Consider the following 27820-nt stretch of genomic DNA (forward strand, 5'->3'; position numbering starts at 1 on the left):
CTTTCAACTTTCCCCAGGCCTAAAATACTTTAAGAGATCCCTCTTTACATATCTGAAAATCGAATGCACCTGTCATGGTTGATTATATATTTCTTACCTGTTCTATGTTGCATTTTGTGTATATGTTGTGTATTATTATTGTTTTTGTATTTTATTGTACCATATTGTAACAATGCAATGTTTTGTGGACCCAGGACATACTTCCTGTAGTTTAAATAACAGTATTAGATTCCTTCCCACTTTAATGAGCCTAGGTTCAGAAATGTTTGTAAAAATAACATTATTATTAAGGCAGTAGACTCTTTTAATTATTATAGCCACCATAAAGGTGACTGACAACGTTTCAACCCTTTCACATTTTTGTGCACTGGAAAAAGTTTAATAAAGTAAGGAACAACTATCGTGCAAAGGACTGTCTATAAGTGTGCTTCTTATCTCTGCATATTGGGTATTGTCAAGAACAATTTTATATTTGTAGTGAACATTTAGTTTTTTTATGCAAATAACCCCATCACTTTACTGCAAAATGTTCGCAAAAAGTTGTATGTAAATTATTAAAATTCTAAAAATGTATTGTAAATGTAAATTCATTGTATTACTAATGGAAGGCAAAAAATATAATTTTTCCTTTTTTCCTTTTTTGGGATGAAAGCTTTTTGTGTAGTCAAAAGTATTTGTTTATTTACATATATGAAAAATGCCTATGATCCTTAGCATGACTTTGCACAAATGTGAATATACCTGCATGCACACACATCTGACCTTTTTTGAGTTTCTTGAAGTGCAGGAGCACAGTGGCTTTTTGAAAACAAGGGAGGTTTGACTACATTTGACTTGGAGAAATTCAAATAAATTGCCTTTTTTTGCACACACTCACATATGCAGAATATGAGTTTCACAGATGGAGGTTGCTGGATTTGCAAGGTATATTAAAAACCCCTGCAACATAGTATGACTTGTGAATTATGTTAGCACATTTACAGTGGTCGGGGATGTCTCTTATATCCTGTGTTGTTGTAGTTCTTAGTACTTATTTCAGCTCATTATCCGGTCTCTGCACATGAGAACTGCAAGAAGTGCACTGCTTTTTTGTTTATGTTAAATTACTTGTTTGTCTGTCTATGTTAAATTACTAGTTTGTCTGACATTTTTTGTATTGTTCTCTTGGTGTGAGGAACCTTCTGGTTCGTGACTGGTCAAAACATGTAAACATATAAAATATCAAACTGCAAGTTCTTATTTTACAAATGATTGCTGGCTCCCACAGTTTTTACTTATGTGTGCCAAGAACATACCACCATTATGCCATCATAATTACCCTGAATTCTTGAAACAAGATGAAATGGATCATGGATGCAAGTTGTTTACGCCAAATATTGACCCAACCATCTGCACGTCAAAGCAAAAATTTAGATTTATCAAACTAGACAATATTATTCCAATCCTATTATATCAAGTTTTGATGTGTCTGTATTACTGTAGCTCCAGTTTCCTGTTCTCAATGACAGGAGTAGAAAACGGAATGGTCTTCTGCTGCTGTAGCCTGTCCACCATAATTCCAAATCAAGAAAAAAGGAAATAACAAGAAGTTAAAGGACCCCATATAGGCACCCAGACCACTTCAGCTTAATAAAGTGGTCTGGGTGCCAGGTCCAGCTAGGATTAACCCTTTTTTCTATAAACATAGAAGTTTCAGAGAAACTGCTATGTTTATAATAGGGTTAATCCAGCCTCTAGTGGCTGTCTCATTGACAGCCGCTAGAGGCGCAACCGCGCTCCTCACTGTGATTTTCACAGTGAGAAGACGCCAGCGTCCATAGGAAAGCATTGTGAATGCTCTCCTACGGACTGGCTGAATGCGCGCGCGGCTCCTGCCGTGCATGCGCATTCAGCCAATGATGTCGCTATGGAGGAGAAGAGGAGGAGGAGAGTCCCCTGCCTGGCGCTGGAGAAAGAGGTAAGTTTAACCCCTACCAACCCATAGAGCCCGGCGGGAGGGGGACCCTGAGGGTGGGGGCACCCACAGGGCACTCTAGTGCCAGGAAAACGAGTATGTTTTCCTGGCACTATAGTGGTCCTTTAATGCCAGGTCCATCTAGGGTTAACCCTGCCTGCTGTAAACATAGCAATTTCAGAGAAACTGCTATGTTTACATTAGGGTTAATCCAGCCTCTAGTGGCTGTCTCATTGATTTTCACAGTGAGAAGATGCCAACGTCCATAGGAAAGCATTGAGAATGCGGAAGAAGGAGGAGAGACCCCAGCGCCGAGGGAGCCCGGCGCTGGAGAATGGTAAGCCTTTAACCCCTTCTTGCCCCTAGAGCCCGGCAGGAGGGGGACCCTGAAGGTGGGGGGGGGGGACCTTTTAACACACTAGTGCCAGGAAAACAAGTTTGTTTTCCTGGCACTATAGTGGTCGTTTAATCACTACTTCAGACCAATAAAAATTATTTTAAACTTGACAATTATAGGGAAGCCTCCATTAAATCCTTAAAATAATTGCTCTAAATTGTTTATAACTGCATTTAAATAACACAGGTTTACACAAATTCTTTTCTAGTGTTTTGATATGAGCCAGACATAGATCAACATGCCCAACTAGCATGAGTCAATAACAAAAAAGAGTTGTGCCAGTGAATCTGAAAAGCCAGAAGGCAGATTTAAACTGGCAGAAAGACATGCCGGCAGTGCCCACCATAAAACTATTTTTTAATTGATGCAGGGCTCCTATTGAAATGCATTTTGATTGCTTTCAATGTTCATTTGCTATTTCCTGCAATTTTGTTTTTCACTGTTGCAAATATAGATTTGGCAAGATCCATGTGCAATATGTTTATTGAACGGTGAAGAAGATGCTTGATTATTTTCTTTTTATAAATTTTATTTTACTTTTCCCTATGTTTAGCTTTTAAAATGATTGCAGATATGCAGAATAAACTGTACGTGTGTTTGTTTTATTAAGCATATAATAAGCCCTGCATTCATACAATACAGTACTATAATTTAGTTTTTTTCAATCTGTGGTGCATGTACCCCATGGGGGACTTTTGACAAGTCCTGCAGGTGCTATAGTAACTGTTTAATTTCACAAGTTAATGGTATGTGGTAGAAAATGGTTGTTGCTAAATAGAATTTTCAGGGTAAATGGTTGACCTGGGGGTTCTTAGAAGAATAATTTGTTGCAAGTTTTATCTGGTTTGAGAAAGGTCAAAAAACACTAGACTAAACACAAAAATGAGTCTATGAATTTAAAGGGGTAGGATACATAATTTTATAGCTCAACTGGCTACTATGTTTAGATACTGTTCTTATTACCCAACAGTTATATAATTCAGTACTATACACTTTGGGGATTATGAATAAAAAGCAGACTGTTTTCGGCTGAATTGCAATTTGTCAGTATACGGACTGATTGGCATGTTGTCTTTATGCCATAACTCCGAATGATCATGTGGATGCATAACCAAACAAATTAAATGTGTAATGGATGAGCATGCTCATTTGATTCATGATTAGGAGACCCATCCAAAACACAGAAAAAAGATGATTGTTGGTAAGGGATATTCACTCTACGTTTTTTTTTTTTTTTTCACAGATCAAGGCATCAATTTAATATTTTTGGATACGATTTTGAAATTATATAAAAAATGTTGATAAACATTTAAGATAATATTATAATAAAAAAATATGAAAAAAATATATCAATATATCAAAAACATTAACATATTTTCAATTTATTAAATAATTTTAAAAGTTTGTTAAAAATATTAAAGCATTTGAAAAGCGTATCCAAAATATATTTGGAGATGTAAAGGGTTATTCTCAGGTGCGCTGATAGGTGGCAAAAAGACCACGGGCTTCAGCCCATGGGTAAATTGGTCCTTTCAATGGCAATCCTTACAATGACTAAAGCCCATTCTAAAATTAGTCATATAAAATGCCTTTAAAGTAGAACTGTCATTGTCTGGGGACTTTGCATAATTTGCAAAGACCAACGACTGTGACATCGCCGCTGGGGTTCCAGTGGCCGGGGGGCTGGCAAAAGTTTAGTTTTAATTATCTAAACTTGTCCCTCACAGGAATTGCCATCCTCTTCATGCAAGTCCTCTTCTGCTTCAGCTTCACTTCTGTACTCTCACACATGTGCAAGAGTACATCATTGAGGTCTATTGAGGATCATGCAAAAATAGCTAATTTTACTGGTGGCGACTGTGGGAAATGACACTGCTTGATGGTGTTTTTTCCTGCCCAGTGTCAAGTAGTGTCAGGCATAGGAGAAATGCTGTGACAAAGTAGTTTCTACTTTGTCTAAAGATTTTATCTTTATGAAATACTCATTTTTGCAGAGGATAGGGTGACAGTGCCACTTTATGTGATAATTTGGGGAATTCAGAGTGACTTGAAAGTGAAGTTCAAATTGACGCAAAAATAGCTTAACTGGAGGGGGCGGAGCCAGCGCCCGAGCGAGCAGGACGCGTTTGGGACCAGCTCCGTGTCTCAGTGCGGGCAAAGGGCGACTGGGGACGAAAATACCCACGCTTCTTGGCTCCAACTGCCACAGACTATTCCCCGACGATATGGGGAAGAAGTCCAAGAAGTTGCTCTCGGACCCGGGCTCGGGTTCCCGAGATATCGGCACATTTATGCGCACGGCCGTGCGACATGATGCCGCCAAGATGGCGCCCGCTGAGGCCTATACACCGCTGTCGTCGGAGGAGGACAACAGCACAGCAGACATCTCCCCTCCACCGAGGAGGCGAATAGAGCCACAGGCTCATGCAGGACCGGAAGACTCAGCCCCATCCACTAAGGCTGACATAAAAGCCCTAATGAAAGAAATCCAGGCCATGTTCAATGCCGACATGGCACTGGTCCGAGAAGCTGTATCAACCCTCACAACACGTGTACAATCAGTGGAGGAGAGCACAGAAAGCTGCTAAACAGCACAGTCAGCTACAGACACAGCCATAGCAACGCTGCAGAAACAATGTGCCGACCACCAAGCCCAAATAGCCACCATGGAGGACAAAGCCAGGGCACGCAACCTGAGGATAAGGGGAGTGCCAGACACGATCTCAGGAGCAGAGCTCCCTCACTACTGCAGGAGACTCCTTACCACTCTCCTCATGCCCAAGCAGACCAAACAGCTAGTGGTGGACTCCTGCTTCAGACTGCATAATGCAACCAACGCAAATCAAGAGGTACCCGGGGATGTTTTGCTGAAACTGGTGTGGGACTCTGATCGTGGGGTTATCATGGGTGCAGTCAGGGGTACCCCCACGGTATCGTTTGAGGGAGCGCAGCTGGCGTTTTACCGGGACATTTCAAGGCATACCCTGACATGGCGTCGATCTCTAAAACCAATCACCCAGCACCTTCAGGACAATGCGATCACATATAAATGGGGCACACGCCGCCTGATTGCCAACAAAGTGGGCAAGACGTTTGCCATCTCACACCCTACTGAAGCACCGACCTTCCTGAAATCCCTGGACCTGCCAGAGGAGAGAACACCGCCGCCTGGCCGCATAGCTTGAAATGTAGCAAACATCACCCCATTCGTGCCCAGAAGGGAGGCACCTGAGGCAACCGACCTCCCACCCTGAACTCTCTGACGGCATCTACCTGTGCCATATTGCTCTACATTGTTTAGTTCATTCTATATCTAACTCTTCTGTTGTCTGTTAATATGTACCTTAACCCTATTACACTGGCTCCGTAGGCTTTAGACATAGCCATGAGATTATGCCCTCCCCCCCCCCAGTGGGCGCAAGCGATACACCTGTAATTTTGCAGCCAATTGTTAACCCCTCGCAAAACCACAGCTGCCTATCACAGCGCTATGCTCCAAGCCTAACTCCTTGGATATAGACGGCTAACCACCTGCTTTCTCTCCCTACCAGCGCCTCCCTAGAAGTACAAACATAACGCGCTACAATATTTAGCCCTAAGGCGCAAGAAGCCTAATGCAAACGCCCCCCACACCCTACGCCTCATAGTAGCCCACAGATGAACCTGGGTGTCTTAGCCCATAACCAAAAAATTGAGTAGGCTTAGCCGAGTGATGTATAGCCAGCTATGACGTATTGTTAACCAGTTACTCACATGACATGTTGTATTCTCTGCATAAACTCACAAAAATAAAGAATTAAAAAAAAAAAAATAGCTTAACTGGGAAAAATTCCGTCCTTTCAGCTACTTTGGCCTTCAATTACAAATTCACTTTCAATTCACTTTGAATTCTTATTTAGTGTAAACTCTGACTATAATACAGGCATTCGAGTATTTGATGCTCACATAGGAGTACTGAAGAAAATTGTTCATATTTCTTACAACCTACATGATTCAAGTTTTGTCCTAACTATTTTCTCTTTAAGAATGGATTCTATCATAAAAGATAAATGTAACTATAGTACTTGAATAGCAGTTCTCACATTGAAGACTAAAGAAAATAATCAGTTGCAAGAATGAGCATTTTCCTAGATGACAGACACCAGAGAACAAAGTTGGGACGATTGTACCGGACCATGAAATCAGGACAGTCTCACCAAGATTGAAACATTGCAGTTTCTAAGAAATAGCAATATGTTACATGGTCTGAGAAAAGGGACAGCATCTATATATCAAAACCACGACATTAAGCTCTGGGGGTTTTGGTGCTTTGAGTGTCCCTTTAAGTGTGCATAAAAATCCCAAAATTATTCGATCATTTATTATCTTCATCCAAACTGTAGACAGAGAAACACTCCATAGGAATAAAGGGTACATGCAGATGTGAAGATCTTTGTTCACAGAGTCAAGGAAACCACTGTGATTAGGCATTTCAGTTCTTTAGGTATGAGGCCAGTATATATGCTTAGAATGCTATATATGTTTATATGTACAACACATGCTTCAGATTTGAAATAGGAAAGTAATGTGGTTAGGCTGTCTAATGGGTATTCAAAGTGACCCAGTGTCAATAATATGGCAGATAATATTTTTAAAAAATATTTTACTGTTTATTTTGCTTAGAGTGTCTCTTTAATGGCAGATGAATGAAAGAAACGACCAGAAAACAAATACCAGTGCTATCCTTCTATTAGGTTAGAAGGTCCCAAGCTATAAACCTGGCCCTAATCTCAACCTAACCTTAGCCCTAATCTAAAAAAAAAACACATCAGAAAAGATACATAGTGCCTAATATGTGTATAAAAGATTCATGAGATTCATGAACTTTAGGAATGTGCATGGGCAAACAATTTGGTGTGGTTCAGAAATTTGGGTAAGTAAAATAATGTGTCTGCTTCAGCATATCGACCAATGGCATTCGGTTTGGTTCAGCACTTTGGAACTGCCAAATGGCATTCAGGCATGCGGCATTCGGGCATTCATTTCGGGTATTTGGCAGTTCGGCATGTCATTCGTTTCAGGAATTCGGCAGTTCTGAATGTCTATGGTTTTGAAAAATTAACATTTTTGTGTTTTGTTCTTAAACAGCAATGTTTTACATTGCATAGTGGACCACAGCAGCACCCAGACCACTTAATCTTAAAGAAGTGGTCTGGGTTTAGTTAATAATTAGTAGTGTTAGTTTAGTATATATACAATTTGCTAAATTATATTGTCACTGCACATATAGTGCAGCCAATCGGGGAGCACTACCAGCATGCAGCACTTCTGCACACTATATAAACCCACCCCTGTGACACCATCTTTGTGGAGAGTTTAGGAGCAGATTGTGAGAGCAGAGTGTGAGAGCAGAGAGCAGCCATATGTGTGTGAACAAGCAAGTGAGAGTTTGTTAGAGAGCGAGAGCAGAGTGAGAACAAGTGATGGCTGGTACACAAAATTAATCACTGCAGTAAAGTCACAGAGCAGCAGAGAGACACCCTGGCAATCAGACTACCTGGCTTGCACAGCCACACACTCTCTGATTCCCCTTCCCCTTAAAAAAAAAAAAGAAACAAAATACAAAAGAAGAAAAAGGCAAAACTCTCTCCCCGGAACACACACTTAAAAGCATATGGCTCCCCAAGTTTGAAACAAGTAAAGTACAATAAATGTAATGTCATTTAACTATCTCAGTCTCTTGTGCTATCACAACTAGTCTGGTCACATGAATGCAAGCCAATACTCTGACAGCTTCATTTATATACTGTCCCACCTCAATGACTCTGTGTGCTTTTATTGGCCAAGTGCCCGTGACAAAATCACCATTAATTGACTGTCTTCTAACATCAATCACAAAAATTTGCTAATTTCATTGGACAGGGAATAGTGAAACTGGATTGGGTATGCAATCATTACATTGCAAAAGGCATTAGCTTATTGGTCAAGATTCCTGTCATCATTCACGTAATTTTCCCTTCCTCTCTCTTGTTTTGCCACTTTTCAGAAAACTGAATCACTTTGGCACTTCAGTGCTTCGGAGCTTTGGCACTTTAGAACTACCGAGCTTCGGCACTTCAAAACCTTGGCATTTCGGACATTCGTAAGCATCCGGATGTCCGAATGGCATGAAATTCATACGAATGTGCATTCGGAAAACAAAACAAATTGCACATGTCTAATGAACATATACACTGACCAGCCATAACATTAAAACCATTGAAATGGGAAGAAGTGAATAACATAATATTGAATATATCGTTACAATGGCACCTGTCTAGCGGTGGGATATATTATGCAGCAAGTGAACAGTTACTTATTGAATTTCACTTGTTGGAAGCAGGAAAAAACAGGCAAGTGAAAAGATCTGAGTGACTTTTACAAAGACCAAATAATGATGTTCCCAGTAGGCATTGGTTAGTACCTACCAAAAATGTTGTAAGGAAGGACAACCGGTAAATCAGCATCAGGGTCATGGGTACCCAAGTCTCATTGGTGCATGTAGGGAGTGAAGGCTAGCCCATCTGGTAAAATCACAAAAAAAGGTACTGTAGCTCAAATTGATTAACAAATGTAATGTTGTCCTTGATACAGAGGTGTTCAAATACACTGTGCTTTACAGTTTCCTGCATATGGGGTGTTTTAGCAGCAGTACCCAAGATTACCCCTGTCCATTGCCGAAAGTGCTTTCAATGGGGATGTTAGCCTCGAAACTGGACCATGGAGCAATGGAAGAATAAATCACGTTTTCTTTTAGATCAGGTGGATGTCTAGATGAGTGTTTAATTTACCTGGAGAAGAGATGGCAGCTGGATGCAATATGGGATGAAGGAAGGCTGTAGAAGGCAATTTTATGTTCTGGGCAATGTTCTGCTGCAAAACCTTGGGTCCTGGCATTCATGTGGATATTACTTTGACACGTACTACCTACCTAGAGATTATTTCATAGCTTGTAAACTTGTAATAGTTTGAGGTTCATGACAAAGAGTTCAAGGTGTTGCCTTGGCCTCTAAATTCCCCAAATCTCAATCCGATTGAGCATCTATGGGAAGTGCTGGAATAACAAATCTGATCCATGGAAGCCACACCTCGCAACTTGCAGGACCTGAAGGATCTGCTGCTAATGTCTTGGTGTCAGATGCCACAGGACATTTCAGAGGTCTTGTGGAGTCCATGTCTCAACGTATCAAAGTGGTTTTGGCAGCATGAGAGGGTCATACACAATATTACGCTGGTGGTTTTAATATTGTGGCTGATCAGTGTATATGTGCGTGTGTGTCTGAATATATTTGTGGTCGGAAACAATAAGCCTAGTTATAGTAGTGGTGGTGTAAGTCGGTTGCGGTGTGCCAAAACCAACGTTCTGGTAGGCTTGTTAAAAGAGGGCCCACCAAGTAAATGTCTTGGTAAAGGGCGCGGTGTGGCGTATACAGGTGGTTCCATTGTCCCAGATATTAAGTTCTGTGTACTGGGATATGCTAGATCAGACTTCCCCAAACTCCGGCCCTCCAGATGTTGCTGTACTAAAACTCCCATGATTCTATGAATGAAAATCATAGGAGTTGTAGTTCAGCAACATCTAAAGGGCTGGAGTTTGGGGAAGCCTGTGCTAGAGGTTGTAGAAGCAGTGCATATTCTAACAGAAAGACCTGGACAAGTTCACGGTTTGTATCCAAATAATTGTAAGGTGTTGTGAGCTGATATGAGCTGAAGTGGCAAAAGATGTGAACACCACCATGGTGTAGATTTTAGTGCGTACTGATATGCTGATGTAGTTCATTGAAAATATGCCAGAGACCCAATATATAAATGGTTGGTACTGGCAGAGAGTGGTGTTCAGACCTACCGTTGCCAAGAGATAAGCCAAGCAAGTATTAGATCCTGGAATGTTGGGTGTGAAAGGTCATTTGGCAGCCGTGGAATGAAAATCTGAAACTCTGAGTCATGGCAATGGTTGCTATGATGTGACAGCCTGTATGTGTATACAGACAAAATAGATTTGCTGTAATGCTGCCAGCCAGATCGACTCCCTAATTAACCTCATATCATCAGTGAGGTAGACCAACCGGTATAAATTTCACATGCCGCTGTGTGTGGCGGACTTTTTTTATTCTGCAATCCAGTATAGGCAGTCGTGTCAGTCTAGAAAAATGGGGAAAATGTAGGACAGCGGGGGAATGAACATGGCTTACCATCAAGCAAGTGTGTCAAGCGTTGCATTGCTATTGTCAGTACGTGAAACCTGGGAGCCAGTTGAGTGATTGTAAAATGTAGAATTTATGTAATGCATATAGTATTTATGAGTTTATTATATGAGTTTATTATATTGTATTTAATCTAAATAGTGATCAAATAATATAACCATGACTACTATTTTCTTACAATTTAATAATATGTCTGTGAATTATATTTAACATATGCACACTATACACAGCAAAGGTCATGCTAAATCCTTTTATACATCAAGATAGCTAGGTGAAATATTATAGATAATCTGATAATGTGATGAATTGCTGATTTATACTCTACTTTAATCTAAGCATTGTTTTATTTTATTATTATTTATAGGCTTACGATGAAGAAATGTTTGGCAGTAAATATCAGTGGATTATCCCTGGATGGTATCAAGCATTGTGGTGGCAACAAGCCAATTCTTCCACCTGCTTGAGTAAAAATCTACTCACAGCTATGGAAGGGTACATCGGAGTGGATTTTGAACCTCTTAGCACAAAGCAAATAAAAACAATATCTGGACGGGTATGTACATTTCAGTTAAAACTTTCTGCATTTTTTTTAATGTTTTGTACAGCATATTTCCGAGAATTTTATTTAATGCATAAAAGTAGATATAGATGTTAAAATATGTAAGAGGACAATAAATCTGTAAGAGATTATGTTGTAAGTATTAACTGTTTAAGTTAGTATGCAGACAAATTATCTTTTGTAGAATGAGCAGAGGACACTCTCACATGCACTCAGAAGATTCTCTCTCGTTCTTTAGCTAGCAACATCTGCTGTTGAACATCAATCACCCTGTAACATCTGTACATCAACATCAAAAAAATTTGGAACTGACATAAAAAAAATGTCTTCATGATGACAATGTTGCTGCTGAATGTGTGCTATGCCTTAAATTATATCCTACAAATTACTACCACATAATGATCCCAATATCCAAAAGTGAGATGCAAAGCTTAAGTAATATCTATAACGTCTCTAGTACAAAATTGCTGCAAGACCAATGTTATCCTAGTATTTTGAGAATTAATGTGAGCAAGAACGTATACAATTCCATGTCATTTTTTATCAGGTCCACTTTAGTGTGTACCGATCCCAGAGTTTGTCTGCTATGAGTGTCAGGTTTATTGACCACAATATAACTCAATAGCACTTTAATAATTTGTTGTATTTGTATATGTATTTGTGTAATACCTCAGTGGACTAATGCATTGTCAGAAGAATCTGTTCAACCCTTGGGGGTCTGGTTCAATTCTCAGCAGCACTTCATCCCTTTGAGGTAGATAACATGTCTTAAATTAGAGAAGCAAAGGTTTAAAAATAATACCAGGAAGTATTACTTTACTGAGAGAGTAGTGAATGCATGGAATAGCCTTCCAGCTGAAGTGGCAGAGGTTAACACAGTGAAGGAGTTTAAACATGCGTAAGATAGGCATAAGGCTATCCTAGATATAAGATAAGGCCAGGGACTAATGAAAGTATTTCGAAAATTGGGCAGACTAGATGGGCCGAATAGTTCTTATCTGCCGTCGCATTCTGTGTTTCTCTGTTTCTATACTTCATCATATGGAATACAAAATGTATCATCAAACATGGATTCTTCCACCATATTCTAGACCCCAGTCTCATAAACTAATTCTTCATACTTTAAGATTAGCACTCTGTTCTTTTCATTACAACCCATAAATATTGGAACATTTGTTTACTAGTGAAAGAAAGAGTGTACTGACACCCTTAATGTACAGATAAAGTATCCATACTAAACATAAAAATAGTCTGTGGATGTAATAGTTTCATTACCAATGACACCTTTAACATGACATACCTAGTAATACGCTGAAAAGTCCAGAGAATAATCATTTGAAGGGATCAGATGTAACATCATCATTTCATAATTGCCTAAAAAGATGTGCCCAGCACTACATTAGTCAGGTCAATCGCATTCTAAAAAAATCATAAAAAAAACATTTCCAAAGAGTTTGGGAGCTAGTCAAAGTGAGAAATGCATTTTAAAAATACGTGCAGAGTTATTCACTAAAGTGAGAATTGTTGGGAATTCAAAGTAAATTCAACAACATGAATTTCAAATTGTAGGTTCAAATAGATGATTTAGAGATTTTTTCCAGTTTAACTATTTTGGCCTTAAATTTTTAATTTTTAATTCCTTACAATTCTCATTTTAGTGAATAATACAGTTAGAAGCCGAGATGAACATTAAGTGGTTTATTCAGATTGCAAATTGCACATTTCTAATACTTTCAGGGTTATTTACTAATTCAAAGAGGAAACAGAGTTAATTTCAGATTTAATTTCACTTTTATAACATGATAAAGCAATTTATTTTTTTTACAAAATGTACTTTATAATTGTTTAACAAAATGAAAACAGAACTTTAATGTATGTGCATTTTAGTCCTCATTCTGATCATTGCTAACATCATGTTTGTTTATTAATATTAGCAAAATTGATGTCCTAGAAACAAGATGTATTCTGTAAAAGCCTCAGTACAATATTTTCCATTGCTTCTTTAATTATTTAGACGCCACAACAGTATGAAAAAGAGTATAATGAAAAACGGTCGGATGTAGAACCCAGTAAATTTCATGGTTATGCCTATGATGGAATATGGGTGATAGCCAAGACTCTTCACAGGGCAATGGAAAATCTTCATTCCAGCAACAGACATCAAAGGATCCAGGATTTTAACTACACAGATCACAAACTGGGGGAAATATTTCTGAATGCTATGAATGAGACCAATTTCTTTGGAGTAACAGTAAGTGCATTTCATTCAAGATTAAGTGTGAACATCAGTTTAATATAGGAAATGTCTATTCAAGTATATTGTTCAGCATTCTAAAGTTGATCATATGACTCTTTTGATGAACTATGCATGTTTGGACCATTTCTGACCCACATATCACTTTACATCCTCCATCCATTCATTCATGAAATTCTTGTGGTTTCAGTAAGACAGACCAGTAAGATATGTGCCTCTGAGGACAAAGATCACTTTTCATCCCTCTTGTAGCTCTTTTGTGCTTAGTCATTGCTACCAGAATCTAGCATGGTTTGCTACAAGTGCCATGAACATGCTTTAAACTCGAGCACTATATGAAGTGTTGTGCAGCTGAGACTCGTCATAGTATAATTGTAACCTGGCTGGATGTTAATATGCGTATTGGAGATGGTTCTTACTCACAAGCTGTTGTGTGAAAATGGATTTGGCTTTTTATATAGGGTAACTTCTCTTCAATTGTGTTCTTCTACTTATGCTTTGTGTAACTGATATCCTAACACCCAAGCTCTTTTATTTTCTAATTCTTACCTGCTGTTCGAGATGGTTACCTTTCCCAGCGTTGACATGGTACCCACTGGCATCTTTTCCCTGGAGGTCTGTGTTCTACTTGTGACTCCTTGCAAATAATATGAAATAAACAGCAGAAATAGTAGTAAATGAAATGAATTAGATCAGTTAATAACGTGCATTAGTTAGTTATTATATATTTATGATCAAAAAGAACTATAGCGGTGACTGTGATAAATTCAACAATAACACTGTTGGTAGCCAATGTGATAACTGGACAAATAAATAGCGTGGATAAGATGGAAGGAACAACCCAAGCACCGTAACCACTACAGATTTCTTAGCACTGACAAGGAGCTTCTGTCTCTCCTATAGATGTAGTGAAGGCATAGAGCAGCACTCGACAGATCCCAGGTAATATTTCACACCGTTCTAAAACAGATTAACTAAAATCAGTGGTAGGACATAACAGCACTCCTGAAACCGTAACCTCCGTAGCATGCTGTAGTGATTATGGTGATGGGAGTGTTAATTAATGACAGGTCTAGGAAATTACATTTTGATGAGAAAAAAACATTAGATGATTTCAAGTATATAAAAAAATGTGAACGTATGTAAGTTAATAAATATATATTATGGGCGCAGTGGTGCCACAGTTGGCTGATTATTTACAGCTCCAATAGTTTAGAATTACAGTTGTTTTATGATTGGCATTAGTTTCTGCATCCCACTGCCCCCGATAATTAGCTTTTACATTAGCCTTATTAAGCTAGTTTTTAGATAACTTTAACATTTTTGCTCTGAGCCTAGCAAGGCCTATGCTTTATCTCAGCATAGTTGTTAGCGCTAGAGTTACCCTGGAATTCGGACGTACAGTCCAAATTCTGATCTTGTATATCAGCATATCACCTAGCAACTCCTTTTAACATACTGCATTCACATTCAGACCATTCTGTTATTATTTTGAACCAGGCATCAGTGTATGCAGCTTTTAATTTATATATATATATATATATATATATATATATATATATATATATATAATTTATATATATAAATATTGTTTGCCTAACAATTTGTTCACAAATCGGAGACAAGTTTATAAATACTGATTCATAAAGAATTGAATTGTGTAAATGTTTTAAGGCAATGGAATGATAGCTGTGAGCTAGCATTACAAAAACCACACATCTTTGTTTAGAGCTGATTACCTAGGAAACAATTGAGACTATGACAATACATGAAACCAAGTCGGACTGCCAAGGGAGTCACTTTAATGAGTTTAATCTATAATACTCCTTGGGAATATTTGCCATTCAAAATCTGTTCCATATACACCACTTTAATACCTGACTCTCGTGAAAAGAAACTCTTGCTAATTTTGACGTTCATGTATTTGACAACCATTTTGCAGCTATGTGTCCTTCACAACTTGTCTTTCTATAATAGAATTCATTTTACAAATCCGGTCTTTGTATTATTTTAAAATTTCGGACAAGCAAAATGATCTGGTTAAGATAGGATATAGTTGTTATATTTTTTAGAAATACAATAAATCTATATTTATGATTTTAATTATGTATTAATTCCTCTTTTAAAAGTTATAGTGTAGAAAACATAAGTACACAAACAGGGAATTGCAAAAAGGTGACCAAATAACAGCCTGAAAAAATAAATGTAGAAAAATGCCATATAATGCGTACATCATCTAATAGAAATGTAAAATATATTTACAGTAGTTTATAGAGCTAAATAGATTTGAGGGAAAAGGGTTCCCAAGGAATTAATCAGATTCCTTTATGCTAAAGTAGCAATCTCCCAACACATTTCACCTCTTCTGTGAGGCTTTACTAGTGGTACGAATGATATTGCCTCTTTTTATTTCACAGAAATCCTTCTCATGCATAATCATGACAAGAGGTGGTTCCAATGAACATATTTCATCAGAATAACCAATATCATAATAATCAAAAGCAAAAACTCACCATCCACAAAGGACAGTGGCCATTTTGAGCTCTTGGTGCCACAGTTGACTGTTTATTTACAGCTCCAATAATTTAGAATTACAGTTGTTTTATGATTGCCATTAGTTTCTGCACCCCACTGCCCCCCATAACTAGCTTTGACATTAGCCTTATTAAGCTACTTTTTAGATAACTTTTAAATTTTTGCTCTGAGCCTAGCAAGGCCTATGTTTTTATCTCAGCATAGTGGTTAGCGCTAGAGTTACCCTGGAATTCGGACGTACAGTCCAGATTCTGATCTTGTATATCAGCATATCACCTAGCCTCCTTAGCAACTCCTTTTAACATACTGCATTCACATTCAGACCATCCTGTTATTATTTTGAACCAGGCATCAGTGTACGCAGATTTTAATTTCAATGTGTTGTAGCCAAATGTTTATGCTCTGTTATACTCTGGCATGATGGCACTTACCTATGCTTATTAATGTAACAAAAATGTGCAGTTGCAGAGTTTATTGATTTTTGTCAATGCAGCTGCTGACTATAAAGAAATATTTGGGGAAAAAAGCTAAAAATTCAGGCATATAGGGCCATTCCACCATAGTAACACAATCAATTTCAGCGGAACTGGATTAAGCAGGTGGTTTTAGTAAGCTGCCTAGAGCCCATGGGTTGAAGATAAAGCATGAGTTCAAATCATCACCAATGACAATATTAGTAAAAAGTAATAGAATTAAAGATATTAATGACTTTAAATCTAAGCATAATTAACAAGTACAGTTAACATCTGTCAAGACTCCTATAGGATACAGGAAGCCAATGTAAGGAGTGACAGTGGGGTGAGGTGTGAGAGGAGCGACTGAAGAGAACAATCAGTCTGGCGGCAGCATTCATTACAAACTGCAGCGGGGCAATATGGCTTCTGGTAAGGCGAATTAGGAGAGAGATCACTAGAGCAAGGACAAGCTCGTTAGTAGCATCTTGCATAAGAAAGGCGCAGACACGGGTAATCAACAGGACTTGGTAACAGACTGGATGTGAAGTTCAAAGAAGATGCCAGAATCAAACACAACAGCAAGACAGTGCGTTTGGAAGAATGGGCTGCTGTGGGTACCACTAACTTGAAGGGAGAGCGAAAGAGGAGGATCAGTATTAGGAGGAGGAAAGACAAGAAGCTCAGTTTTAGAAAGATTGAGTTTCAGAAAGTAGGAAGGCATCCAGTCAGAGATGGAAGAAAGCAAGCAGTGACACATTGCAGGACAGCTGGGGAGAGGTTCAGGGAGGAAAGATATATCTGGGTGAGGTAAAAAGTTTGCCAAGAGAGGCAGTATAGAGAGAAAATAGAGACAGAACCTTGGGGAACTCAAACCGAAATAGGACAAAGGGAGGAGGTATCATTAGAAAAGGAGACACTGAATGAGCGTTGGGAGAGATATGAGGAAAACTACAAGAGGACAGTGTCACAGAGACCGAGTGACCCTTTATACTTTCAAAGTGGTCTAAGTGGAACTTCGAACATCCAGACCACACACAAGTGAAGTGTGCAGCCTATTTACCTCCCAGGCTGGGAGTTAACCGCAGCCAAATTGATGAACAGCTGGGTGGTCGCCGTTCGTATAGTCGAACACGTGGTGGCGGCCATCTTGTTTAGTGGAACGTGTTCAGCTGTGTTTTGTCGTCGAGTTCATGGAACTCAAATTGGAAATGCGACGGCACGAACACCGCTGAACTTTACCTTCTCCGGGACCTCGACTCTTCGACGGGAAGAATCACACTTTAACATGGACTTTGTGCACAAACGGCACCAGTTTGTGCATTCGAAGTGAACTTAGACATTGAAAATAGACCGGCCACACAGCCTGGAACTGTTTTGGGCATAAAAATGTGCGAGTGGTCGGTCAAAAGAGACTTCCAGGAATTTCCTGAACCCCTGCTCTGATCTGGGTGATTTTTGGATATGTTTTTCACCCAGATCAGGGCTATCCAGGGATGTATAATTCATGGGACTATGTTGGAGTTTTGGGGTATTTCTGTACTTTGGGTAAAAAAGTGTGATTTCTGCCTGTGGATAATTAAGTTAGTACATTAGCTACCTTAATTATATCACAGGCATAAGGGAGGGATTGCTGACTGGATGTGGGAGTGTTACAGTGCCAATTATTGTTCCCATTGGTTTATGTTCCTTTTGTCCCTGTTTTTCATCAGGTCCAGGGAGTGTGCCTCTGGCCTGAAAAACTTTATATATTACAGGCTGTGGCAATAAACCTTCAGTTCTACTTCACCCTCCTGTCTCTTATTGGGGGGAATCTGCTACAAGGGATGGCTCTGCTCTTCATACTCCCTTGAAAAATCACTAAGCTCTTGTAAGCTCTTGTTTCACTCTCTGGGGAAAGAGAGGTTCACCCACTGGTCCAGGGTGGGTAGGAAACGGTGAGACCCCAACTAAGCCTGTGGCTGCTCACTGTTTAAAAAAAAAAAAAGGGGGTGGGGGACCTAAAAATCACAATAAGAGGGGGACCTATTGTCCCCCCCCGGCCCCCACCCCTGAGCGGCGGGTGGGGGCCCTAAAATGAACAATAAGGGGGGGACCTATTGTCCCCCCCGGCCCCCACCCATTATCTTTATGGCCCCCACCCGCCGTCCAGGGAAGGGGGCCGGGGGGGGGACAGTAGCCCCCCCCCCATTATCATTATGGCCCCCACCTGCCGCCCAGGGGTGGGGGCTGGAGAGGGGGAGGACAGTAGGTCCCCCCCTCATTATCTTTATGGCCCCCACCCGCTGCCCAGGCGTGGGGGCTGGGGGGGGACAGTAGCCCCCCCCTCATTATCATTATGGCCCCCACCCGCCGCCCAGGGGTGGGGGCCTGAGAGGGGGAGGACAGTAGGTCCCCCCCTCATTATCTTTATGGCCCCCACCCGCCGCCCAGGGGTGGGGGCCGGGGGGGGGACAGTAGCCCCCCTCATTATCATTATGGCCCCCACCCGCCGCACAGGGGTGGGGGCCGGGGGGCGGAGGACAGTAGGTCCCCCCCTCATTATCATTATGGCCCCCACCCGAACCCAGGGGTGGGGGCCGGGGGGGAAGGAGAGTAGGTCTCCTCCCCCCCCCTTCAACCACTATTGTGGGTTTTAAAATTCGCCTGCCTATTGAAGGCTTTGGCGGTTCGCACGGTTCGCCGGTTCGCGAACATTTGCGGACGTTCGCGTCCGCCGTTCGCGAACCGAAAATTTTATGTTCGCGACATCACTAGTGCACAGCATTTCAAGGACGCATGGGGAGCTCCAGTGTCTGTCACTATCTCTTTCTCAATCCTGTTCCACAGCTTTCTCATTTGACACACTAAATTAGGCTGGTTAGAGGAATGCTGTAGCTGAACCCTGCTTCACACAGAATGTGTGTATCGCCTCACACACCCACCTTCACAGCTGCCTCATGTGCTACCCCTGTCTTTTCACCCTGTCTCCAGAATTCCAACTCAGGGCTTTTTTCATGTTGCCTGAATTGGTTACATGAGCATACAGCCTCAGAGCTACCTAGGTAACATTCTCTACCAGTCACAGTATTCAGGTATTCAGGTGCTTAACAGTCCTAGTGGTGTAGTAGGAAAAATGGGAGGGCTATGTGTGTGTGTGTTATTAAAAAATTGCTTTATTGTATGCACTTACAAAATAATAGTAGTAAAAGGGCTCATCATTCAAATCCAACATTCATTTAAATAAAAAAAAGTTTCAATAATAAAATAAAGCTTGCCACCCTACGCGTTTCGTCTATATGACTTCATCAGGGCATTGTGGCAACAATACGTGTGTGTGTGTGTGTGTGTGTGATGTCACACAATGGCTAGAACCTATGGGTCAGCAATTTGTTATTGGCGAAGGTGTCGAAAATCCTTGCATCAGCCTTGGGTGTATGCCTTTTAGAGTTTGTATCTTTGATACCTTCACTCATTCCACACAGGGAATAATGGGTCTTGGCTTCATATGAAGTGAAATTCAAAATTTAACAGATCAAAATGAAATGAAACTTTTTTTCCGTGCACATACATTTTATGAACTGAAACCTTCTTTAAACTTTGAAACATTAGTTGAGATTTATCAAAGTGTCATTTTCTGAAAAGTGGTGCGCAGATGTAAAAGGAGATGAAAGACTAATGGAATTTGCCTGCTGGTTCCTGTTGTTTCCATGGTAACTGACCTATTTTTAGTGCTTTTCACCATTTTTCAAAGCCCACTTTGATAAGTTTCTAATATTGTGTACACAAAAAGTCACTATTTTTTTAGGAACTTGTTTTAGATCATCTATGCATTTTATTTTGTCTGTAACACAATATGCTCATGTTTGTGTCAGGTATAGTGATTTTGCCATATCCTTTTATTGATTAGCAGCTTTTTTTAGAAAAAATCAGCTTATTGATGGACTTTGAATGTACATGTGCATTGTGCAGACATGTCTGAATGTTAGCTTGCGCTGCTCATGTTTATAATAGGTATTAGTTTTCTTTTATATATCTATTGTAATTATTGCTTATTAAATGACCACTTAAGTCACTTAGTGAAGTGGTCTGGGTGCGGTGGCCTTGTAGTTTTAAACTAGCTACTGTAGGCACGGTAACTGCTTCAACTAATTTAACATGTTAATTCACTAAAGTGAGACTTCCAAGTAAATTTTAAATTTTAGGCTAAAATAGCTGAACAGTAAAAATTATCTTGGCTATGCTTCCAGTTCAGCTAATATGGGCTAAAATGTACTCAATGCAGTTGGGGGGAGGAGTGAGATGACGTAGAATGCACAGCTGCGTCCTCGTGGAACGCAGCTGAGGGTTCACTGGGCGAGCCAGACGGGAGGAAAGGACCTGTCCCGAACAAGCAGCAATGCTAACCAGGATTCCTCTGTGAGCACTATGAGGGGAAGTCTTTGCGCCAAAAGAGCAACGGGCTAACTTCTGGTGGTCAATACGGTGGATAGAATGAAGGGAGCCTGACGGGGAAGACTGCACACATTGAGAGCATAAACACTGGCAACAGATGAAGACTACAAGTTGGCGCAGAACCCCATAAGATAACTGGCAATAAGTTATCTGTCTTTACACACTGCTAAGTTCTACAGCGGGGGTTAATAGAAGCAATACTTTAGGCATACTAGGAAGCAGAACACAGAGGGCAATAATTGATTTGAAAAAACTACTTAAATTAGTTAAACTTTCCCCTATAATAAGGAGTAGACTGCTAATTGGCATATAATACGAGTGTCTGCCTTAGAGTCTAACTAGTGGGTAAGTGATTAGCTTCTTTATGTCATATCACTATAACAAAAAACAAATAAAAAGGTGTACCAGGATAGTGAGGTAAGGGTGTAAAAAAGAAGCATTTAGGTTGAAAAACACAAGAAACAAAAGATAAAGGCACAGAAAAGGAAATAAATTAATATCCTAAGGATTAAATTAACTATAGGAAACGAATAAACAATATAACAAATATAGATTTAAAAAAAAAAAAAGGCTACAGAAAAGACTCAAAATGGCAAGCATCTAAGAACAAAAGCCAGAATATAGAACAGAAAAACACCTTTCCTTTTTTTCACCAAATCCAACAATTAACAAAACAAACCTGGAGGAATCGACTCTCTAATATTCCTTTAGAAGAAAGTTTCAACAAAGTACAAAGGGAGGAAACCCAAGAATTAAGTCAAAGTGAAGCAAGAAGTGAATATGATGATCTAGACACACAATTCCGGAAATGAAGAGTAAAAATTCAAGCCAATACTATAGACATCAAGGCAGAACTGCTGACCCTTAACCAATGTTTTCTAGGAATAGAAGAAAAACTAAAAGGACTAGAATATAAGGAAAACATCCTTAAAGAAGAACATCTGGCGCTAGAGAAAAAAAATGGCTGACATGGAAGATAAACTGACAGAATTAGAAGACCGGTCAAGATGGAATAATTTAAGAATCAAGGGAGTACCAGAACAAATAAAACATAAAAATTGGAACCATATATAGAGGAATTCTTTAAACACTTGAAGGGTGAATGGAACCATAGAATCCCTCTGATGGAAAGATGTCATAGAGTATATAAACAACATCAATTACTGTTGGGAGTTCCCCACAAAAATTACTATAGCACATGAAGGGAAACTCACCTACAACAATAGCGCAGAATACCTGAAAAGCTGGCTTGAAAAAAATAAAATTGGAATTGGCCCCAGCCATAAGCCAAAAATTGGGATGTTCTAAATATTTAAGTAAATGGAGATGGAGAGGAAGAAAGGGGGGAGATGGAGAGAAGGCAGAAATAATAAGTAGTTGAGATTTTTTACTTCCTTGATAAATAAAGAAATTAACTTTTTATTAACTATTTTTTTCTTATTTCTTTTTGTTTTACTTTTTTTATTCATTTTTTTTTCTTAATCTATATTACACATTAGGTATCTTTGGGATACACTAATATAGTAAATGGAATTTGGGGTGAATAAATAAACAAAATAAAGAACTATAGATCACAACTAAAAAAAATTCAAATAGGCACTGCATAAAGGAATTATTGCACAATAAGAAGGAAATATTTTTAAACTAGGATCACGAATAAGAAGGAAATGAAGTAAGAGAAATGGGAAATTCACCAAAGAAAAAAGGCGTAAAGAGAAAAGGGGAAAAAAAATATAAAAACAGAAGATACAGAAATAGATAGGGAGGACAACAAAGTTAAGGGTAAGGGAAAGAGTGATACTTTAAGAATAACACTAGCGATTCGTAAGAAAATAATAAGCAATATTGAAAAAACAGTACTTAAAGAATAATTAGCAAGGGATTAGATTTATATAAACCCTTTGGCTCTTTTTTTTGTGTTTTCCTCTCCCCTCCCCCACCACTAGTAGTGCCTCCAGTTGTGCTCACCCCAGATCGACTACCCTCAGGAAGCCTTTCCCACATAATATATGGGACCTATATATGAGAGCTTGGGTTTCACTACTCAAGATACTGTATGGCGGGGGTTAGCCACCATACATCACACTTGTTTCAGGTTGATGCCATTGTTCTGGGTCAACCCATCTTATTTTTATGTAAACATTAATAAGGAAAGGATTTTTGATTCCTATATATGTATGGTAACACTTGGAAAGAGAGAGCCCCAAAAAACAAAAATATACCATAAATTAAGTTGATTTCTATAAATACCCAGGGGATTAACACACTATGTAAAAGGTCTATAATTGTAGATTTTTTAATAAAAATCGGTTACAAATTTGTGCCCTACAAAAATCTCACTGGACAAAAGCTAAAGAAAGACAATAAATTCATCAAGATACCCCATTATTATAAGTGCAGCCTTAGATAATAAAAAAAAGGGTGTGTTGCACTTAATTTTGCAAAAAAATGTTTTTTTTTATCTTTTTTATCTTGGGAAGAGTGACTATGCTGTATCTTGTAAAAAAAAAAATAGAGATACAGGATATAGCATGGTCAGATCATAGTCCTATCATGCTGGAATATAAAGATAATTTTAATAATTTCCGCAAAGAGTGGCGCATAAAAGACTTTATATAACATTAAAAAAAAGTTGAAGAAATTACAAAAATCACAAACCTCTTCTTTCATGAAAACAAAAACAAAGGTACACCGGACATTGCGGTTCTGGTGTGCATATAAAAGTGTAGTTAGAGGTCACCTGATAAAAATGGTATCGATTGAAAATAAAAAAGCATCACCACCCCTATCAAAACTATATATAACATAAAGTGAATACAAAAGCCAAAATAAATGAATACCTTCTACACAAACAGCAAGTAAGATCGCAGAAATAGAGAAACAAATTAACAACCAATTAATAAACAAAGCATCCCAACAACTAGAATTACTGCAAGCTAAATGGTATTTAAAAGGCAATAAATCAGAAACAATTATGTCCAACAAATTCAAAAAGATTTAATATATAAAATAAAAGAGAACAAGACTTTTCTAATGGTTCCAGAAAAATTGGAGGAGCATTTGAAAGATTTTACCAGAATTTATATAACTTACAGAAGAAACATTTGGTAAGGCAAAAGAGATTGAGAAATTCTTTGAAAATTTGCCCATGTCAAAAATCTAACCCTATTAATTAAGGCAAATAAATCAGCCCATAACAGAAGTAGTGGTTAGTAACTCTATAGACAAACTTAAAAAAAAGACTGCTCCAGGCCCAGGTGGCTTTACAAATACATTTTACAAATTCATGAAAGATCAACTAAAAGGGAACTCACTAATATTTTTAACTACATAATGGAAAAAGGAGACTGTCCTGGAGAGCTGTTAAGGGAAAACTTTGTGCCCATCCTAAAAGCAGATAAAGTCCTAGAAAACGTAGGCAATTAATTAATGCAGATATTAAAATACTATCTTCCATTCTAGCTGATAGATTGAAAAAAGTAATACCACAACTTATTGATAATGATCAAGTCGGATTTATACCAGGGAGGTCCTCAATTAACAACCTTAGAAAAATAATAAACATACTGGAGGAAGCGGAGAGCAGTGGAACCCCTCTAATTTTTCTGTCAATAGACACAGAGAAAGCGTTTAACAGGGTTGGATGGGGTTTCATGTTTGCCGCTTTAAACCGTTTTGGAATCACTGGACCAATCTTACAAGCCATGTCTGCTCTCTACAGCTCTCCATCAGCTAAGATAATAGGATCAGGATTTACATCACAACATTTTAACACCAAAAACGGGACCAGACAAGGGTGTCCTCTCTCTCCTTTACTGTATATAATGGTGCTAGAACCCTTAGCGATTTTAATAAGACAGAATAAAAAAATTAAGGGATTCACAAATTCAGTAGGACAAACTAAACTAAATATCTATGCAAACAACATCCTATTAACATTAGAAGAACCAAACATCTCGGTCCCAGAACTACTGAAGGACATAAACAACTACTCCAAAGTCTCAGGATATAAAATAAAGCTGGAGAAATCGACATTTCTAGCAAAAAATATGAGCAAAATGACAATTAAACTTCTGGTGCAGGACACTGGGCTTCCCAAAAACAGTGACAGGCTAAAATATCTGGGTAGGATTAACATCCTAAAAGCACAAGTACAGCCAAAATGGATGTACTTGTGGAGAATGATTCCAATTAACTTCCCAGACAACTGGTTGTCCCTACTACACTCCTCCTTTTATAAATTTATTTGGGGGGTGCAGGAAACCAAGAGTTAAAATGAAAGTGTTGGCTAAATCAAGACAGGACAGAGGCTTGGGTTGTCCAGACGTTTTGCAATGCTACCAGGCCAGTAGACTATTTCATATAATGCTCACACAAAGCAAGTGGCAACCCAAGAAATATGGTATAAAATGGAAAAAGCTAAAACTGGGGTTGAAAACTTATAGTCATTATTTTGGGTTGTTGAGGCAAATAAAAAATTTATCAGAGAGGCACAAATTAAATCTCAGATACTCAAATAGCTAACGAGATGGTGGGATAAACTTACAAACAAGAAAGGATTCAGAAACAAAATAATTGATGCGCTTCCATTCGCAAGTATGCTAGAAGACATAAAAACAGATATATGGATGCTAAAAGTGGTAAAGGAATTCAAAAACATAATGGAGGAAAGCAATCTTAAACCTTTCAACCAAATTATAAAGGAATTTAATATTCCCTCCAGTGAAACGTTCAACTATCTGCAAATTATGAGCTTTTTAGCAGAAAACCTCTATAAAAATAAGGAGGAGAATACCATAAACCTTATACATCTATTTGAATTAAAGAATTGTAAAAACCTACTGGCAAAATGTGCTAAAGTTGTATATATATGGAGACATGACAAACCAATAGCACTGATTAATAAATGGGAAAAAGAATTACAAGTACCTATAGAAGAAGAATGTGATGGACCGCCTGGCACCCCGACCGGGTACGTCCTTCATCAATCGCTGCTTCCAAGTACTTGCGAGCACCATAAACATTGTACTGGAACACCATAATCATCATAGACCCCACGAACCGCCGCAGCTTGGTTGGGGTCTCTCCGTACTCCACCCACTCTGTACCTAAGACCAGGATCCAACTTCTAGTGGGTAGACCTCTCCTAGTCCAGAGAACGTAGCAGGAACAGCTCTTATAAGAACTAGTGATTATACTCAGAGTGAATGCAGTTCTCCAATCCCCCAAACATGAGCCAAGACTTCATGAAGGGGTAAACAAATCTGTTTAATAGGAGCCATACTTGGCCTTATATGACAATCCCCATGCAAGGGGTACACCCACATGGACCATGGCCTGGGAGATAATTGAGTCAGATACTGAATTAACCCAATTATCTCTAGGCAGAAAAAACACACATTTTACAAAACCCCAAAAGTACACCAAAACACATAATGTCCACACAAATGTTACATCCCCTGATAGCCCTGATCTGGGTGACCAACATATCCAAAAATCACCCAGATCAGTTCAGGGGTTCAAGAATTTTATGGAAGTCACATATTTGGGTGACCGGAGGCATGGTCCAATGCCCAAAACAGTTCCAGAGAATCAGGGCTTGTGGTTGGTCTAGTTTGGTAGTTTGAAAATGAACAAACTACCAAACAGAGTCAATAGTCTTACCCTGGAGCTTGTTCCCCTCATCCAGACGAATGATCTCTCCGAACAGCGCCCTTCTAAGTTGAATAGAACCTAACGCATGCGGTTTGGAAGTCCAGCAGTGTTCGGGAGTTTCTATATCCGATTTTAGTTTCAGGAGATTCATGCCAAAACACTGCTGCCTGCATTCATGCAAACAAGATGGCCGCCACCTAGTGGTTGTCCATAGGAATTGCGGCCACCCAGACGAACAATTAGAACACTGCGGTGAGAAACGTTCCAAGTTGTTAATATGTGTTAACAAGCTCCAGGGTGGTCTCTGAATCGTGCAGTTGTTCGGTAATTCGAAGTGCTGCTTCAAATCGATTCGGGAGTCTGAAGTGTAGCCATATATAGTAAAATAAAGGCACAATCAGTGTCTTTAACCACAGTTTATTCCAGGGGCCATAGTCACAGGGCAGGAGGCTGGCAAACAGGCTCCTCCAAGAACAAGTGACAAGGTTCAATTTGTCACAAAGAACAATGGATAAACTCCTTAAATAAACTAAATAAAATATACACTGCCTAAGTCTTTTAGAAACCCAATTTAAACTATAAAATAGATGTTACTTAACACCTAAACAATTAGAGAATCTTCCCAGAGCTACCAGTCAGATGCTGGAAATTCACTATTGATGAAGGTAATATGATCCATATTTGGTGGCAGTGCACACCCATAAATAAGTTTTGGAAAGAAGTAATTAAGATAATCTACCAAATAACGTAAATAAAATAACCTTGCAAGCCTGAAGTGGTTTTACTAAATTTGCACCTGCCAGAAAAGAATGTCAATTTTGATATTACACATAATTACGGCAGCCAAATTACTTCTTGCAAGAAACTGGAAAACAGAGACAATTCCATCAACAATTTACATAAATGAATTGATAAAACAAGTAACATGGCAAGCAAGAATGGAAAGGGGCATCCTTGTGAACTTAGGAAACAGATATAAGCAAACAGAAGACTGGGATACATGGATAAATAAACTGGATGATATACAAGGCCTCCTGTGCTTTACACAGTGACCTTTTTTTTCTTTCTGATTCCCCTTTCTTTCTCCTCCTATCGAGGGGAAGCAAAAGATCTGAGGAAGGGAGGAGAAGGGAAGGGAGGAGGGAAAGGGAAATATAACCCTAAACCGTGCAGACAGACAAATAAACAGAATAACAAAATATTATCCATATTGGATATAAGAGGCTCTTGTTCTCTTCAAGACCAGATGTACAAAGTGGATAGACAAAAAACAATATCAAGAATCACATAGAGATAGGGGGGGACCCTGGTGGGAGGGATAAGAAAAACTATTAGACCTGCAAGATATTGATGATGAC

General features: G+C 39.0%; 1 protein-coding gene across 2 annotated transcripts in view; it reads left to right on the top strand.

The window, feature by feature from the left end:
• GABBR2 (gamma-aminobutyric acid type B receptor subunit 2) overlaps positions 1–27820 on the top strand; it is a 630870-nt gene that overhangs the window by 363351 nt on the left and 239699 nt on the right. For both annotated transcript variants that reach the window (XM_063451858.1, XM_063451859.1), the window contains exons 6-7: positions 10938–11126; positions 13147–13383. In XM_063451858.1, the coding sequence (XP_063307928.1) occupies positions 10938–11126; positions 13147–13383 (426 nt within the window). The remainder of the gene's footprint in view (positions 1–10937; positions 11127–13146; positions 13384–27820) is intronic.

This window comes from Pelobates fuscus, chromosome 4 (assembly GCF_036172605.1).
Source record: "Pelobates fuscus isolate aPelFus1 chromosome 4, aPelFus1.pri, whole genome shotgun sequence".
Lineage (NCBI taxonomy): Eukaryota > Metazoa > Chordata > Amphibia > Anura > Pelobatidae > Pelobates > Pelobates fuscus.